The following is a 19,084-nucleotide window of genomic DNA, read 5'->3' as shown; positions in this document are numbered from 1 at the left end:
AATTCTATATATTGCCCAGTCCTATGTCCACCCAAATCATAATTGGAGATTTTCACTTGAGTGTGATGTAGCCCAGCATTTCTCAACCTTTAAGTATTTGCGACCCGAGTTTTCATAACAGTTTTAATCGTGCCCCCCCCCTAATGTTTTTTGAAAGGAGCCCACTAATACCAATTTGTATTTGTTCTTTTTTAATTAATGATATATCATAGATGCATATTTAATTATACCTACTTAACTTTTATCGACATTTATCTAACTCTATATTTATTTTTCTAGTATCAGAATGTAGTTTAAGTTAATTTGTTTTGGTTTCAATAGATGTATTTTTCATAATTTCGATTCCTGTTTTCTTTTTTTCACATCTTCTCACCCCCTTTTTGTTACTTCGCGCCCCCCGATCTAGCCAAACGTGGACTGGTGCAAAGTCTAAAGTTAGCACCTACCCTGTCCCTGCTTGGATATGCTCCAGCCCCCAAACCCTGTTCTTTTATTAGAATAAGTGAGTTAGGAAAATAAGTGAGTGAAATCACAGAAATCAGAAGGCATTTAACCATTTTAAAACTGCATTTTACTAGAGAAACCTCCTTGTTTAATTTTTGAAGTTATAACCATGGACTTTTTGAAGTAATAAAACATTTAGCACCTGACTTGAATCATTTTTTCTGTCACATTCCACAGGGATGAGGTCCTATGATCATTTGTGCAGAAAAATGGCTGAAGACATGAATGCTGTTATTGTGTCTGTGGAGTAAGTATTGCAAATTTTAGAAAATGTCTTAAAACCCATCAATCTGTGCAGATAAATGCCTTTAAACTGTTTGTCACATGGTCTTTAGTACCTATTGTTATGGTGCTGGTGGAGGTGGCAGATTATACAGCGATATGGATGTTATTATCTTTGTAAGGCAACACTCTGGCCCAAAAATTGTATGTATAACTATATATATATATATATATATATATATATATATGAGTGCAACCTCGAGATACGAGTTTAATTCATTCCAGCACTGAGCTCGTATAGCGAATTTCTCATATCTAGAACAAACTTCCCCATTGAAAATAATGGAAATCTGGTTAATCCGTTCCGCACCCCCAAAAATATCAACATAAAAATCAATTTTCCTAACAAATAACACTGACAAGTAATATATACAAGTGGAACCTCGGTTTGCAAGTAACTTGGTTTATGAGTGTTTTGCAAGACGAGCTAAATTTTTTAATTTTGACTTGATAAAACGAGCGATGTCTTGCAATACAAGTAGTATGGATACACTTTGTCTGCTGAGCGTCATTTGATCATAACTGAACTGATGGTTCTTCTCTCTCGTGCGCGCGTCTCTCTCTCTCTCTCTCTCTTTCCTTATCTATCTCGCTCGGTCGTGCGCTCCTCTCTCCTTATCTCTTTCGCTCGCTCGGGCGTGCCTCTCTCTCTCGCTCTCTCTCTCTCTCTCTCTCTCTCCTCTTGAGGGCAATTGCCTCCTATTCTCTGTCTGCATTTCCACGATATTTTTGGATATGCTTATACGGCAAACTGCTACAGTGAAACAATGAAATCACAAATGCGTAGATCATCACGCTACGGGAGAACAAGGAACATTGAGTGAGCTGACGGGCTGGCAGCGTCAGCTTGGGTGAATCCCCATGTCGAGGTGGATCGGGAAAAGCGTCACACATACCCACAGCCTAGCTCGTGGCTCTTTACGCGAGCCAATACTCGTATTTAGATCCGAATTTTTCGCTCATACTTTCCTCTTATCTTGAATTTCTCGTATACAGAGGTGATCGTATCTTGAGGTTCCACTGTGTGTGTGTGTGTGTGTGTGTGTGTGTGTATATATGTATATATGTAGATATGTATGTATATATGTTTATATATATGTGTGTGTGTATGTACACACACACACATATATATATATATATACATATATACATATGTGTATACAGTATATATGTGGATGTATGTGTATATATGTATGTATATATGTGTGTGTATATATATATGTGTATATGTATGGATATGTATATATATATGTTTATGTGTGTGTATGTATGTATGTATGTATGTATGTATGTATGTATGTGTATATATATATATATATATATATATATATATATATATATATATATATATATATATGACAGCAACACTCATCACTCACAACAGTGACAAAACAATTACATTGACAATCATGTTACGCTATTTTCAAAATGTTTCCTTTTCTTTTTCATTGCTTCTTTAACACACTAATTCTCTGCTGCGTAGCGCGGGTATTTTGCTCTATATATATATATATATATATATCTCCTCCATTAACCATCACCTTATCGTGGTGGAGGGGTTTGCGTGTCCCAATGATCCTAGGAGCTATGTTGTCCGGGGCTTTATGCCCCTGGTAGGGCCACCCAAGGCAAACTGGTCCTAGGTGAGGGATGAGACAAAGAGCGTTCAACAAACCTCCAATGATGAAAAACTTTGGAGACGTTTTCCCTTGCCCGACGCTGGTCACCGGGCCCCCTCTGGAGCCAGGCCTGGAGGTGGGGCTCGATGGCAGCCTGGTGGCGGGCCTGCACCCATGGGGCTCGGCCGGGCACAGCCGAAGAGGTAACGTGGGTCCTCCTCCCCATGGGCTCACCACCTATGGGAGGGGCCAAGGAGGTTGGGTGCAGTGTGAGTTGGGTGGTGGCCGGCGGGACCTTGGCGGTCTGATCCTCGGCTACAGAAACTGGCTCTTGGGGCGTGGAATGTCACCTCTCTGAAGGGAAGGAGCCTGAGCTAGTGCGAGGTGAGAGGTTCCGCTAGATATAGTCGGACTCACCTCGACGCACAGCTTGGACTCTGGAACCAATCTCCTAGAGAGGGGCTGGACTCTCTACCACTCTGGAGTTGCCCCCGGTGAGAGGCGCCGAGCAGGTGTGGGCATACTTATTGCCCCCACTGGAGCCTGTGCATTGGGGTTTACCCCGTGGGCGAGAGGGTGGCCTCCCTCCGCCTTCGGGTGGGGAAGGGTCCTGACTGTTGTTTGTGCGTATCGCGAACAGCAGTTTGGAGTATCCACCCTTTTGGAGTCTCTGGAGGGTTGCTAGAGGGCATACCTTCTGGGGATTCCCTCGTTTTGCTGGGAGACTTCAATGCTCACGTGGGCAATGACAGTGAGACCTGGAAGGGCGTGATTGGGAGGAATGGCCCCCCCGATCTGAACCCGAGCGTGTTTTGTTATTGGACTTCTGTGCTCGTCATGGATTGTCCATAACGAACACCATGTTCAAGCATAAGGGTGTTCATATGTGCACTTGGCACCAGGACACCCTAGGCCTCAGGTGTTTCTGTTTGCTGTGAGGTTCTGTGTTGTGGAGATTCTCAGGATGGATTGCAGGTGCTCATCAGTGAGGCACTCCTGTGTGCTGTTTTGTTAGTCTTTATCACCGAGAAGAGCTTCTCACACAGATATGTGCTACCAAACATGCACAAGGTTCGAGCCCATGTAGACTGACTTTTTGTTCTTCAAAGTCACCAAAGCGCGTGAAACTCAGTGCAGTGCGCCAGTTTATCAGCAAAGTGCGTTTGGGAACACCGTTGTGTCGACTTGGTTCAACATTACTTGGCAACAGGGAAAGTGGGGCAAATTGCTCTGGTGCATCTGTGTCTCCCATAAAAGCAACTTCACTTGAAATCACTTTGTGATTGTGCACGGGTAAAACGCTTAGATTCCTTTTAACTTTTCTGCTTTCTGTATCTTGTGCATTGCATTCAGGTCTTTCAGGTTATCTTGATGTTTTGTCTCATAGTGCCGCCTTAGATTAAATTCTGTAATTACAGCCACATTAGCTCCACAAATGAGACACACAGGTTTACCGGCAATGTCAGTAAACATATACTGTACTCAGCCTCCCATCGGTTTTAAAGGCCCTATGTTCAGAATCACCTTTTCTTCGGCATCGTATGGGCTAGCTTCTCAATAACTTGAAGCATCATAAGCTAGACTTGATTAACGCGTTAAGTGTTTTGCAAGGCAGCTGAAGCGCTGCATTATGGGATCTGTAGATTATTATGTTACCAGCGCTTCATACCCCCGGCCATTAATAACAATAATACAGTATATAAAATGATCTCGCGGCTGGATATAATTACACGCGGGCGGATGTGGCCTGCAGGCCTTGAGTTTGACACATATGGACTAAATAGAACTTGAAAAGATATATTTTTTCGACATCGAGCCAGGTGCTATTGTGGTTTTGCCTGCATGCCTCAATAAGTCATCCTCCCTCGCTCTTACTTTTTACCGTTCATCTAATGAATACACTGAGTATGGCTTTACCAAAACAATCATTGATGGCTAATAAAGTATCCATTATTTGAGTATGTAGATCGGGTATATATATACATATATATATATACCCAGCTATCGCAGCGAGAAGTAGTGTGTTAAAGAAGCTATGAAAAAGAAAAGGGAACATTTTAAAAATAATGTAACATGACTGTCAATATACAGTAATTGTTTTGTGAGTTTTACTGAGTGTTGCTGTCATCAAGGATTTGATTATCATTATTTCTTTCAATCAGGTTCGTATTTGTAGGATGTGTTGTGTTCAAGTTACATTCCGTGTTTGTCAATCGCTGTAAAGATGACAGGTTTCATTCATCGATTCGTTTCTTACTGCATCAATAAACAGCTCGTCTTCTTCTTTATCTGAGACCCGACACACTGCATACACGCGGTTTTTTTTTTTCTTCACTGTCTTCCTTTAGCGGGACATTGACGTTTTCCACCGTGTGCTTTGTTTCCACAGTAGCTGCATTTATGAATATGCTTGTATGTATCAGACGCTTCATATTTTTGCTGCCTTTTCAATTGTGTAATTTGTTTTTGTTCAGCGCTCTTTGGAACTGTTGCTTTTTGTCTGTGCACTGCGTCAGTTCACGTGAGCCGCTCGGTGTACATACATCAAGTTTCCCAGCTGTGCTGGTGCCATGTCGTTATGTCCATGGCTGTATCTAATGTTACCAAGTCCCGGCACTTAAAACTTTCTCTCGGTTTCGCTGAGTTTGTGCCAAACACCACCCTGACCATCTCATCTTCCTCTGCATAAGCACAGTCCTTCACCCGTGAATATTTACCCGTGGCAGTTTGCTATTGGATTGCCGCTGACGGACGGCCTTATATGGGTAGGCACTAAATTACAAACGCCAGCGGCAGCCTGTCTATGAACTTAATTTAAAGTTTAGGTTTACATCGTGCTTTGTTTCGAGTAGCAGAACTCATGAATATGGTTATATATGTCACTCGCTCGCTTCTTATTGTTTAGCTGCCTTCTCAATTATATAATGCATTATATATATATATATATATACTAATAAAAGGCAAAGCCCTCACTGACTGACTGACTCACTCACTCGCTCACTGACTCATCACTAATTCTCCAAGTTCCCGTGTAGGTAGAAGGCTGAAATTTGGCAGGCTCATTCCTTACAGCTTCCTTACAAAAGTTGGGCAGGTTTCATTTCGAAATTCTATGCGTAATGATCATAACTGGAAGCTATTTTTCTCCATATACTGTAATGGAGTTGAGCTGGATGGCCATGGGGGGGCGGAGTTTCGTGTGACATCATCACGCCTGCCACATAATCGCGTGAACTGACTATCAACGCAGTACGTAGAAAACCAGGAAGAGCTCCAAAAAGCGCTGAAGAAAACATGCATTATATAATTGAGAAGGCAGCGAAACAATAAGAAGCAAGCGACTGACATTTACAACCATATTCATGAGTGCTGCTACTTCGGAAACAAAGCACGGTGTAAACCTAAAGTTTAAATTAAGTTCATAGGCAGGCTACCGCTGGCGTTTGTCATGCACACGGGTAATGCGGGATACAAGTTTAATGAGAGGACGCAGGATATAAATGAGAGTTTTGATCACTTTGTAACTAAGTTAAAATTGCAGGTGAAGGGCTGTGCTTATGCAAATTCCGAGAGACTGTGTTTGTGGGGGACTGACAGTTAAGGCGGGTGGGGAGTCACGTCATCATCTCCCCTCCCATTCACCTCATTTCTCTCTGAGTTGAGCTCCACAGCTAACGCCGTCTTCCGAAGCAACTTCGTCACACTGCCACCAAATACTCACAGAAAAATCCACAAGTTAATACACACGCTGTCTCTAGAGTTTCTCCACACTCGAATGTATTCCTCGCGTCCCCTTTTTACCCTCTGATCTCCCATTTCAATTCAGATGCTCCAATTTCCAGTAAGGCTCTGCTGCGCGATGACAAGTAATAACTCTCAGGGACAGACCCTACAAAACAATGCCATTGATTTCAGGCAAGATTGCTTTTCTCCTGGACAACTATACTTGCATTCTCAAAAGTGACCTCGCGCAGCTTCGTCATATTACAACCGAGTGCAGCCAGAAACTTTTAAGAACCGGGTCTTACTTAACATTAAATTAAGCCGTGGACATTGCAACATCACACAAGAGAGCAGCTCACGTGAACTTACTGAACGCAGTACGAGTGATCACTTCCATGCATCAAACCTGTTCAAAAAAACGCATTACACAATTGACAAGGTGATGGCTTTATATGGTGTTCGTTTATAAAGCAGCGGAGAGGCTGTGTGAAGGCAGCTACACAAAAAAACAGCAGAGCGCCACACTATGAATGTATTAATAGCATCACCGTTATACCCCCTGATCTCCCATTTCAATTGAAATGCCTAAAATTTCTAGTAAGACTCTGCTTCGCGATGACAATTAATAAGTCTCAGGGACACACCCTACAAAAGGTTGCCATTGATTTGACGCAACATTGCTTTCCTCCTGGACAAAACTATACGTTGCATTCTCAAAGTATATATATATATATATATATATATATATATATATATATATATATATATATATATATATATATATATATACACACCCGATCTACATACTGTCATATAAACGAACCACACACCCTAGCGCAACATGAGAGGCTTCAGCTGACGCCTGAGGTTCGATCCGTGAGAGTGGGTGCAGTGAGTGTACTGCCTGATGAGCCCAGAATTAGGGAAGCACACGTGCAGCGTACTGTTTGCATTATTTGATAGTAAAACTATTTCAATATATTCAATATATATATATATATATATATATATATATAAGCGCTTCCTGATTCATTTTACCCTTGCAACCCCTTAGTTTGGGAAGAAGTATGAAAAAATATGAGGTTAACGCAGAAAAACAGGTCACCAATTGAAGCTTTATGAATAATAGATAACTTTATTCGCCATCAATAATTGTTTTGGTAAAGCCATACTCGGTGTAATCCTCCTTCCATGTTATAATTTTTCCGCGACTAGCCATGATTAAATGAACGGTAAAAAAGTAAGAGCAAAGCGAGGATGACTTATCAGGCAGGCAAGCAACAGCTTAATAGCTCAAATTTGGATATAAGTAGGTTCTATTTAGTCGCCAGAAATATCTTTGGTAGGAATGGAAGTTGGATTTAGTCTTTAAATTTCTATGGTGAAGAAAAATTTATGCAATGATGATTAAATTTAACTTTCATTCCTACTAAACATATTTCTGTCGACCAAATAAAAATTACTTATATTTAAAATTTAAATAGAACTTGAACAAATACGATAGTTCATAATACCCACGCAGCACTAAGTGCACGTAAGATTAGGAGTCATTCGTTTTAACAAGCAGAGTATTGTACTGATACGAAATAGCCTGCCCATTTAATTATTTAGGAATGGATAGATAAATTAAGATTTTGTACAAATAATGTTTTAATTTTTCTTCCTCAATGGATTCTGCACCCCAGCAACAGCTGCTCGCACCCCAAAGGAGATATATATATTTATATATATATATAAACTGCTCAAAAAAATTAAAGGAACACTTTGAAAACACATCAGATCTCAATGGGAAAAGGAAATCCTCCTGAATATCTATACTGATATAGTCTGGGTAATGTGTTAGGAACGAAAGGATATATGTTCTTGTATACATGCCTGACAAACATCGGTGCATGCTTCTAATGAGATGACAGATGGTGTTGTGGGGATCTCCTCCCAGATCTGGACCAGGGCATCACTGAGCTCCTGGACAGTCTGAGGTGCAACCTGGTGGCATTGGATGGGACCCAAAACATAATGTCCCAGAGGTATTCTATTGGATTTAGGTCAGGGAAAGTGTGGTGGCCAGTCAATGGTATCAATTCCTTCATCCTCCAGGAACTGCCTGCATACTCTCATCACATGAGGCCAGGAATTGTCGTGCACCAGGAGCCACTGTACCAGCATAGGGTCTGACAGTGGGTCCAATGATTTCATCCTGATACCTAATGGCAGCCAAGGTGCCTTTGTCAAGCCTGTAGCGGTCTGTGTGACCCTCCATGAATATGCCTCCCCAGACAATCATTAACCCACCACCAAACTGCTCATGCTGAATGATGTTACAGGCAGCATAATGTTCTCCATGGCTTCTCCAGACCCTTTCACTTCTGTCACGTGCTTAGGGTGAACCTGCTCTCATCTGTAAAAAGCACAGGGCACCAGTGGTGCATCTGCCAATTCTGGTATTCTATGGCTAGATGCCAATCGAGCTGCATGCTGCTGGGCAGTGAGCTCAGGGGCCCATTAGAGGACATGGGGCCCTTGGGTCACCCTCATGAAGTCTTTCTGGTTGTTTGGTCAGAGACATTCACACCAGTGGCCTGCTGGAGGTCATTTTGTAGGGCTCTGGCAGTGCTCATCCTGTTCCTCCCTTGCCCAAAGGAGCAGATACTGGTCCTGCTGATGCGTTATGGACCTTCTATGGCCCCTCTCCAGCTCTCCTAGAGTAACTGCTTGTCTCCTAGAATCTCCTCCATGCCCTTGAGACTGTGCAGGAGACACAGCAAACCCTCTGGCAATGACACGTATTGATGTGCCATCCTGGAGAAGTTGGACTACCTGTGCAACCTCTGTAGGGTCCAGGTATCACCCTCATGCTACCAGTAGTGACACTGAATATATATATCCATATCTGTATGTGTATATATATATATATATATGTGTGTGTGTGTGTGTTTATAAACACAAAAGAACATCCATAACCATCTATACAGGACCCCTAGCACTAATGTAAACCCAGTGCTGCACAGCAGATCATAATCTTGGATTCCAGGTTATTGCTAATAGTAGTCACACTGCATGACATTGTATAATAGTAGATGTAATAATCAAAGTAAATGCTTAACTACACCAGGCTATTTATACACTTGTGATAAAATGTTGTACAATATATCTAGGCCTGGGGTTCTTAACCCTTTTTCTTAGCATAACCCCTCCAGGAATAGAATATTTTAAAAATACTACAATACAACACAATACTACAAAGCACTGAACTCTTACTAGGCACAAACAACTACAGGTGATGTTTCTTCAGTCCCCTGTCCCTGATATTATATTTTGGGTTTTTAACAAGTGATTACTGATAGTTTTTCTGTGCATGTGTGTCATTTAATTTTTCTTAGCAAGACCAATGCTTTTTTAATGAATTATTTTTAATGTAATAACAAAGATGTTGTTTGATATGGTATAAAAACAGGAAGCCTAAATTCCCATACTTTTTAGTTTACAAAAATTATGCAGATACATGTGAATACTTATTTTGATCTGAATTCATAAGTTACACAATACTTCAGGTCCAAAGAACAACTAAGTAAGGCTTAGTTTTTCTATTTGGCTTTCTTTTTTGCAGAAGCTCAATAAATAAATAAATTAATAAGTAATTAAATATTGAAAGTAAAACAAGTACAGAAGAAAAAAGATCGTAAGAACACAGAGCTTCTATAAAAAGGGTGCTTGCTGCTTTTAATACATATTTAAAAACTATAGCTGCCCTTCATAATTTTTGAGGCAAAGACACATTTTATTCTTGATTTGCCCCTCTGTTCCACAGTTTAAAATTAAAAAATCAATTATTCCAGATATGATTAAAGAGCAGATTTCATGCTTTAATTTATTTCTATTTGCATACAATTCAGTCACACCATGTAGAAACGACCACACTTCTGGGTACCATAATTTTTGGGACAATTGGTGTCAAAGGTGTTTGAGATTACTTAGGTATATTTCATTGCTTCCTTAGTGCAGGAATAAGACACTCAGGCTTGCTTCTACCCTTTAAAGTCTGCAATTGCCACAGTAGGTCAATGGTTCTTTAGGCTGATCCTCCAATTAGCTGTGAACCACCCAATCTCACTGAGATTGCATGTTTAGTGAACCAGATGAGGCCAGGGAAGGATGCAAGGATCTGTGGTATCCTGAGTGAACTTCTTCAGACTGGTGGTAAGGCTGTCCTCCAGGAATTGCAAGCAGACTTTGCTTCCATTTGGGAGATGGGTGTCATCCCGACTGACTGGAAAACAGGACTTGTTGTCCTTATCTTGAAAGGGAAGGATGATCCACTTGTATATTTTACTTATCAGTGTTATTTGTTAGGAAAATTGATTTTATGTTGATATTTTTGGGGTGGAACGGATTCTGTTTTGAATTATTTTCAATGGGGAAGTTTGTTCTAGATATGAGAAATTCGCTATCAAGAGCTCAGTGCTGGAATGAATTAAACTCATGTCTCTGATGTTCCACTCATATATATATATATATATATATATATATATATATATATATATATATATATATATATATATATATATATATATATATATACAAATTTTGGGCCAGAGTGTTGCCTTACAAAGATAATAACATCCATATCGCTGATAATCTGCCACCTCCACCAGCACCATAACTCTTCGAAGAATCGTTGGGTTTGACTTCGTGTCGAACAAGTGGTTGCTTATGGAGTCCAGAATGAGGCACATTACCTGCAGTGTGAGGGTGCGTCAGTTACGACCCTACAGCCATGTGGTTCAATTTCCCCAAGGGTGATTTGGCTTGCAGGTTCCTCATTTTTGAGGACACGAGCAGCTGGACCAGGTCAAGAATATGCCCGCATAACACCTGGTTGAGGCAGATAGATGGTCCTTTCTGGGGGGTTGGACTGGACCGCACCGCGTGTCTGCCTGGCTGTTTTGTCATCTGGTGAGTGTGGCATTGTGCTGTGCCAGTGCATGCTCCCGAACCTGACCTGATCTGATCTGTTGCCTTTGTTCAGCATGAGGACAAGAGCTGTTAGAATGAAAGTCAAAGAAGTCATTAAGAGGCTGACAAACAAGAATATAACAATAATATAATATATTACAAGAAAGAACACACTGGTGAGCTCAGTAATAACAAAGGGACTGGTAGGCCAAGGATGATCTTCACTGCTGATGACAGAAGAATCCTCACTCTGATAAAGAAAATGCCCCTGTTTGCCTTAAGGAGGCAAATGTGTATGTGTCAGAGACTACTATCCACAAAAGTCATAATGAACAGAATTACAGAGGCCTCATTGCAAGATACAAACCACTACATTGCCACAAAAACAGGATGGCCAGATTAGTTTGCAAAAAAGATATTGCAGAATTCTGGAAAAAGGTCTTGTGGACAGACAAGACAAAGATTTACCTGCATCAGAGTGGTAACAAGAGCAAAGTGTAGAGACAAAAAGGAACTACCCAAGATCCAAAACATACCACCTCATCTGTTAAACATGGAGTTGGAGGAGTTCTGGTTTGGGCATGTATGGCTACCTTAGGTACTGCCACACTTATCTTCATTGATGATGTAACTGCTGACGGCAGCTGCATAATGGATTCAGAGGTGTATAGAAAAATGCTGAAGTGCAAGTAAAAGCCTCCAAACTCATTAGATGATGCTACCTCTTAAAACAAGATAATGATATCAAATATACTGTTAAGGTAACACAGGAGTTTTTCTGAGCTAAAAAATGGAAAATTCTTGAATGGCCAAGCCAGTCACCCGATTTAAAAGTAATTGAGCATTCCTTTCATATGCTGAAGAGAAAATTTGAAGGGACAAACCCCGAAACGAGTAAGAATTGGAAACTGGCTGCATTAGAGGCTTGGCAGAGCATTACCAGAGAAGATACTTTTGATACACTTGGTGACTTCTGTGAATCACAAACCAACCAGTTATTGAATGCAAAGGATATGCAACAAAGTACTAAATCCAGTATGACTGCTTTAATATACCTACCATTGTTATGTCCCAAACATTATAAAATGAGGGACCATGTAGAAAAAGTATTGTAAGTTCTACATAGTGTGACAGAAATGTTTGCAAATAATAGCCTTAAATTAAAGTCTGCAGTATGCACTTTAATTGTATCTGAATTGTTTGATTTTTAATTTTAAACTGTGGAACAGTGGGGTAAATCAAGGAAAAGTGTGTTTTTGTCCCAAACATTATGGAGGGCACTGTATGTGAGATAATTTTAAGCACAAATTGCCTCATTTATTTATTTAGATTTTTTTATTTATAACGAACATCAACCTCACCAGGGCTACTGCGGACTCCTAAGAGCAGAATTGCTGCCCTTAGTTTGAAAACACCTGTAGTTTTTTAATGTCTTGGTACTGCGGAAACTGTTCCTAAAAAAGGTCGGGGCTCAATTTCAGAAGAACAAATCACCAATACTTTTTGGAACAGCTAAATAAATATCATACTCCTAGCTATATTTTCACCATGTTTTTTTTACTTATCCAGATACCGACTGGCCCCAGATGTTCATTTCCCTGAACAGTACAATGATGTATACGTTGCCACCAAATACTTTCTACATCCAGACGTTTTGGCCAGGTATTCTGTGGATCCTGACAGGGTGGCTATTTCTGGAGACAGTGCTGGAGGCAACCTTGCAGCTGCTGCTTGTCAACAGGTAGGCCACATTCCCATTTTCTTTTGAACCCTATAATGCAGTGTGATGAGACTGAGCATTGAGCATTAGTACTACGAAGACATCATTTCAGATATCGCCACCTTCTCTTCATTGTGCAAGTCAGAATAGGAATATGTCATAAGCTGGAGGCCTCTTTAACTTCCAATAGTAATTGCGTATTTTCTCTTTGAAATATACAATTTACAGTGTTAATTCCTAATAAGTCATTACACAAGATTTTAGAATCACTGAACTTCTATCCATAAATTCATCCATTTTCAAACTTTTACTGTCCAATTAATGTTCTTGGAGACCTGATAATATCTCAACTGCTTTGGATGCAAGGCAGAAAGCAAACTTAGACTAGATTCCAGTCCACTACGGGGATAATGAAAATTTTAAATCCAGAAAGATTTATTTTGTTTCACCATACAGTTTTCCATTAAATATGGCCTTCATGATAGTAATTCCTCATCTTTTAAACTAAATGTGTGTTACTATTTTTATAAACACAGCATAAATTGAATATGAATATTAAACACTGGGGTATAACCAGGCATTGCACTTATTAATAAATTGATAACCTTACAAGTGAGGCAGCTGTTTTCATATTCAGTTAATCTATACCAGAAACAGCCAGGAATAACTGCAGTTCATAGTCCTTAAATTTTCGTTGTTATTAGTTTGTACAGGGCTGCTTAGACACGCAAGGGAAAATTTCACTGTGCTCTGTGGGGTTAATGGAATTTACTAAGTTTAATATAGGTTAGCCTACTATTGCACCTTAAGTTTAACACACAGAGAAAGACACACACACAAGTACAGACCCCCATCTACTTGAGCACTGATTATGAGTGATTCCTGCATAGCCTATCACTTATCAGTAGGGCTGTGTATAGGCAAGAACTTTGCAATACGATACGTATCATAATACAGGGGTTACAATTCAATATATTGTGATATATTGCAATACTGTATGCAAGGTGATATATTAAAAAAAAAAAATTAAATCTAATTTTAGGAAAACTATCATAGTATGAAGAACACACCACTATATGCATAAAATCTGAGTTAAAAAAAATAATAATTTTTTATGCAATCAGAACAGTGGGATCTGCAACTGCATTTATCACAGTCTCATAGCAATACCTTTTGTGCATTCTGAGGAAAGGAATTAACATGTTCCTATATCATTAAAAAATCACTGTACTTTTGATCCTGCTTTAATGGTTCACAGTATGCTGCACTGTGTTTCAAATAGCTTATAAGAAAATGCATAACATCATACCACTGTAATATGAACAAAGGTGTTAACATTTGTTTACAGTATATCAGTAAAAATAAGTGCTTGCAGGATTCTTTAGGTAAACAAATTAAGTAAATTAAAAAAAATCAAACAGTATTACATATAAATTGAGACAGTATATACATTAAGTTCTGCTTTAAAGGTTCACATTCTATTGTATGTAGGCCATTTTTTAATTTTTCAATCTCAAGTGATAATAAAAGAAAATGCATTGTCCCTGTAACATCCAACATCATTATAGTATGTTTTCTGAAATCTTAAAAAAGTAACTACATCTGCGTATAAGAGTGAAAATTAAAAGTGCTTGCAGGATTCCTAAAGAAAATATTAAACAAATGTAAGAAAATATGCATATGTTGATAGTGAACATTTTAGATCTTAAACTTGGATTGCACATGTTATTACAGTATGTATGTATGTCAGTACTTAATTTTTAATGTCAAGATTTTTGTGGAGGAAGATGAGCTGGTCAACATGCCCACCTTTCAGAACACTTCTCTGCAGTAACGATGTCTCCTGTGGTGGGGCTGAGAGATTCCAGTACCTTCATTATTACATCCTCGTGCAACTTGGGCACAACGATGTCAGTGATGTGTTGTCGGGAGTGTATTGTGTAACGAGGCTCGATTGTATTCACCATATTTCGGAAGGTTTCATTCTCTACAGCACTCAGAGGGCGCATATTTTTGTCAATAGAGTATTGACTGAGTTATTTTGTTTACATGAGTTGAGGGCTGTTTGCTAACTTTGATGTGTGAACTTGTTCCATAGTGAGTTGAGAGGGACCCACTTTTTTAACGCTTGCTGTTTGCTGCTCCTTTATCTGTACATCAGAATGGTGTCTTGCTAAGTGTGCTTTCAGATTCATTGTGTTCCCCAAATTTGCAGATGGTATGGCACTTATCAATCTCCCTAGTGCCTTCTTTATTGTGAAAGCAAAAATAAGCCCACACTTCGGTTGTCAGCCATCAGTTGTCATGTTACTGGTCAGCTCAGTTTGTCACTGCACAATCCACGTTGTCTGCCAGATCCGCTTGCCTGAGTATTGAAAGCCTACATACGTCAACCCTTATGCTTTTTCCTCAATTTATGTTGTTACATTAGCTGCTATATTAAGATCGGGGATTTAAACGCAAAATGAACTGTGTGCCTTGAATCTTTGAATGTAAACTAGTAATTAAAAATATATACTATGTTTTTGAGAATCGATACACTATCAAAAAACATAATATTGCAATAACTAAAGTGTATGGATATTTTTTTACACCCCTACTTATCAGTACTCCGTTTAAGGACTCAGTAGCTACAGTACTGAACAAGATATAAACTAGACCTAAAGGCTACCCTGGTCAGACAATATCCTAGACCAAGGGTTGGCAGTGTCGGTCCTGGAGAGCCGCAGTGGCTGCAGGTTTTCGTTCCCACCCAGTTTCTTAATGAGAAAACAATTATTGCTGATGAAACACTTACTGTTTAAGATGCTTCATTTTAATGGTCTCGCTTGTTAAGGTTCCCCATCCTCGATTGCTTATTTCAATCTTAAACAGCTGCATTCATTGTTTTAATGGCTCCTTATTAGCAATAAAATGTAAATGACAAGGCAGCCAACAGTTCTCCATCCAGTTTGTTTTCATTTACATCTGTGTGTATTCGTCATGCACTGTTTGATTTTATAAAACATTTAATAGAAGATGTGAAAGACTGAAAATGATCTATTTTAGGCTTCAAATCATTTGGAGTAAAAAATCTATGATATAAGAACCTTACATTACAGACTAACAAGCCATAAAATTAAATAAGGTGTGAGACTGGTAAGCATTGGTTTCTAATTAAGCAGTTGTGTTGGAATGAAAACCTGTAGCCACTGTGGCTCTCCAGGACTGACATTACCCACCCCTGTTCTAGACAAACAAAGGCTAATACACCTTCACAGTGTCCCTAATGGCTGGCACACCATGATCCAAAACAATAGCCTAGACACATGTAAACTGATACACCTTGGCTAATGTAATTTGCCAACCAATTATGCATTACTCTCACTGTGCTGTCCTCTGTTGAGGCATTACACCTTGGTCTGCTAACTCTGTGACAAAGAAAGTTGCAGTCTCCTAATATCATATGCCCAGATTTGAATTCCCTACTTTATTACTTCAATCACTCAAGATGTACAGATGCAAAAGCAAAGCAGTATCTATATATACTGTATAATTCACTAAGGCAAGACACCCATGGAAAGCACACTAGAAAGGGTGTGGATTCACTAAGCCGCCGACAAGTGAGACACCTATGGCGCACGCAGGAAGGAGCCACGCACACCAACTCCAAGACCATTGGATAAGACAACAACTTGCAGAGCCACGCCCACCAACTCAGACGCGACAACACAGAAAAAACGGCGTCATTTATATTCATCTGTCGCAGAGGCCACATGCACCTCCAAGCCACGTTGACTGTTCATAGAGGCATGTTTCTCGCGGAGGTGAATCGCTATATGCAGCGTGTAAAATGGTTTGCGAGGGGTATCCCATGGGATCCTTAAAATAATCCTTTCCAACTGTGCTTAAAACACAATGAAGTAAGCAGTCTTTAAAAACCGAATTTTCGGTTACGACGCACGACCACGTGCACCATGGCAAACTGTTTTACATGCTACATACAGCAATTCGCATCCACGACAAACATGCGTCTTCATAGATGCTCCTGCAGGAACACGGAAGACATTTCAATGCCCACCAACACTCCTTATTTCAACAATCCTTTGGAAGATGGAACAAGAGAATCAGAGGAGGGACAAAAGTGATCGGTGTTCTCACACCAACCCGTTTTACACAACCGTGTCTTTCCAGAAGTGTTTAGCATTCAATACATAATTATGCATGAGATTGAGCGTGTGTCTACCCGGCGCAGAGAGGCGTGGGTAAGCCGTTGAACCCCATTTGGGCTGCAAACCGTGGAATTCCCACTAAGTGTGACTCATACGCTCCCACTGCTTACGTCCCTACCCTTTGTACACCCCCCCTCCCACCTCACTACTACCGTGGTCGGTTGTCTTGGTGGATTAGATATAGAAAAGCAGCCAAAACCGCACAGAGCAATGAAAGGTCTACGTGAGTCACAGGTGCATCTGGACTGTGCAAAGACGACAATGACTCAAGTGACGAGTTGGAGGTAGGCACTGCATACTCAATGAGAAATCAGCAGACTAGCATGATGGAGGGAGCGGAATGGACGTCCTTCTCCTCTCCTCCCTTTCCACCCTCTGCGCCGTCCACCCCCATCCCTCCGTCTGGGAGGAGAAGGCGCGATGGCGGTCCGCCAGTTTTCAGTCACGGACGATTGTGTGTTGGTTTGTTCCGTACATTGTTACAATGTTGCTTTTCTTGCTGACTTATTACATTACCGATTTTTCAAATGTTAATGTTCTCCCTGTGCTTAAAAATCATTAAAAAACCGGCCTGATTATGTGGGGTATGGTACGTTACGGGTTGGCTAGTTTATCAAAATACAAGCCGGATTCCAAAAAAGTTGGGACACTAAACAAATTGTGAATAAAACTGAATGCAATGATGTGGAGATGGCAAATGTCAATATTTTATTTGTAATAGAACGTAGATGACAGATCAAACTTTTAATCTGAGTAAATGTATCATTTTAAAGGAAAAATATGTTGATTCAAAATTTCACGGTGTCAACAAATCCCAAAAAAGTTGGGACAAGTAGCAATAAGAGGATGGAAAAAGTAAATTTGAGCATAACGAAGAGCTGGAAGACCAATAAACACTAATTAGGTCAATTGGCAACATGATTGGGTATAAAAAGAGCTTCTCAGAGTGGCAGTGTCTCTCAGTAGAGGATCACCAATTCCCACAATGTTGCTAGAAAGATAGTGGAGCAATATCAGAAAGGTGTTACCCAGCGAAAAATTGCAAAGACTTTGCATCTATCATCATCAACTGTGCATAACATCATCCGAAGATTCAGAGAATCTGGAACAATCTCTGTCGCGTAAGGGTCAAGGCGTAAAACCATACTGGATGCCCGTGATCTCGGGCCCTTAAACGACACTGCACCACAAACAGGAATGCTACTGTAAAGGAAATCACAGAATGGGCTCAGGAATACTTCCAGAAACCATTGTCAGTGAACACAATCCACCGTGCCATCCGCCGTTGCCAGCTGAAACTCTACAGTGCAAAGAAGAAGCCATTTCTAAGCAAGATCCACAAGCTCAGGCGTTGTCACTGGGCCAGGGATCATTTAAAATGGAGTGTGGCAAAATGGAAGACTGTTCTGTGGTCAGACGAGTCACGATTCGAAGTTCTTTTTGGAAATCTGGGATGCCATGTCATCCGGACCAAAGAGGACAAGGACAACCCAAGTTGTTATCAACGCTCAGTTCAGAAGCCTGCATCTCTGATGGTATGGGTTGCATGAGTGCGTGTGGCATGGGCAGCTTGCATGTCTGGAAAGGCACCATCAATGCAGAAAAATATATTCAGGTTCTAGAACAACATATGCTCCCATCCAGACATCATCTCTTTCAGGGAAGACCCTGCATTTTTCAACAAGATAATGCCAGACCACATTCTGCATCAATCACAACATCATGGCTGCATGGGAGAAGGATCCGGTACTGAAATGGCCAGTCTGCAGTCCAGATCTTTCACCTATAGAGAACATTTGGCGCATCATAAAGAGGAAGGTGCGACAAAGAAGGCCCAAGACGATTGAACAGTTAGAGGCCTGTATTAGACAAGAATGGGAGAGCATTCCTATTTCTAAACTTGAGAAACTGGTCTCCTCTGTCCCCAGACGTCTGTTGAGTGTTGTAAGAAGAAGGGAAGATGCCACACAGTGGTGAAAATGGCCTTGTCCCAACTTTTTTGGGATTTGTTGACACCATGAAATTCTGAATCAACATATTTTTCCCTTAAAATGATACATTTTCTCAGTTTA

At 40.3% G+C, this 19,084-nt stretch overlaps 1 protein-coding gene across 1 annotated transcript in view; it reads left to right on the top strand.

Annotated features, from left to right (window-relative positions):
* LOC120534164 (neutral cholesterol ester hydrolase 1-like) overlaps positions 1–19,084 on the top strand; it is a 45,679-nt gene that overhangs the window by 12,636 nt on the left and 13,959 nt on the right. The window contains exons 3-4 of the mRNA XM_039761514.1: positions 682–751; positions 12,651–12,822. Coding sequence (XP_039617448.1) covers positions 682–751; positions 12,651–12,822 — 242 coding nt within the window. The remainder of the gene's footprint in view (positions 1–681; positions 752–12,650; positions 12,823–19,084) is intronic.

The sequence above is a fragment of the Polypterus senegalus genome, chromosome 1 (assembly GCF_016835505.1).
Source record: "Polypterus senegalus isolate Bchr_013 chromosome 1, ASM1683550v1, whole genome shotgun sequence".
NCBI classification, from domain to species: domain Eukaryota; kingdom Metazoa; phylum Chordata; class Cladistia; order Polypteriformes; family Polypteridae; genus Polypterus; species Polypterus senegalus.
This window is presented reverse-complemented; position numbering and strand designations above follow the sequence as displayed.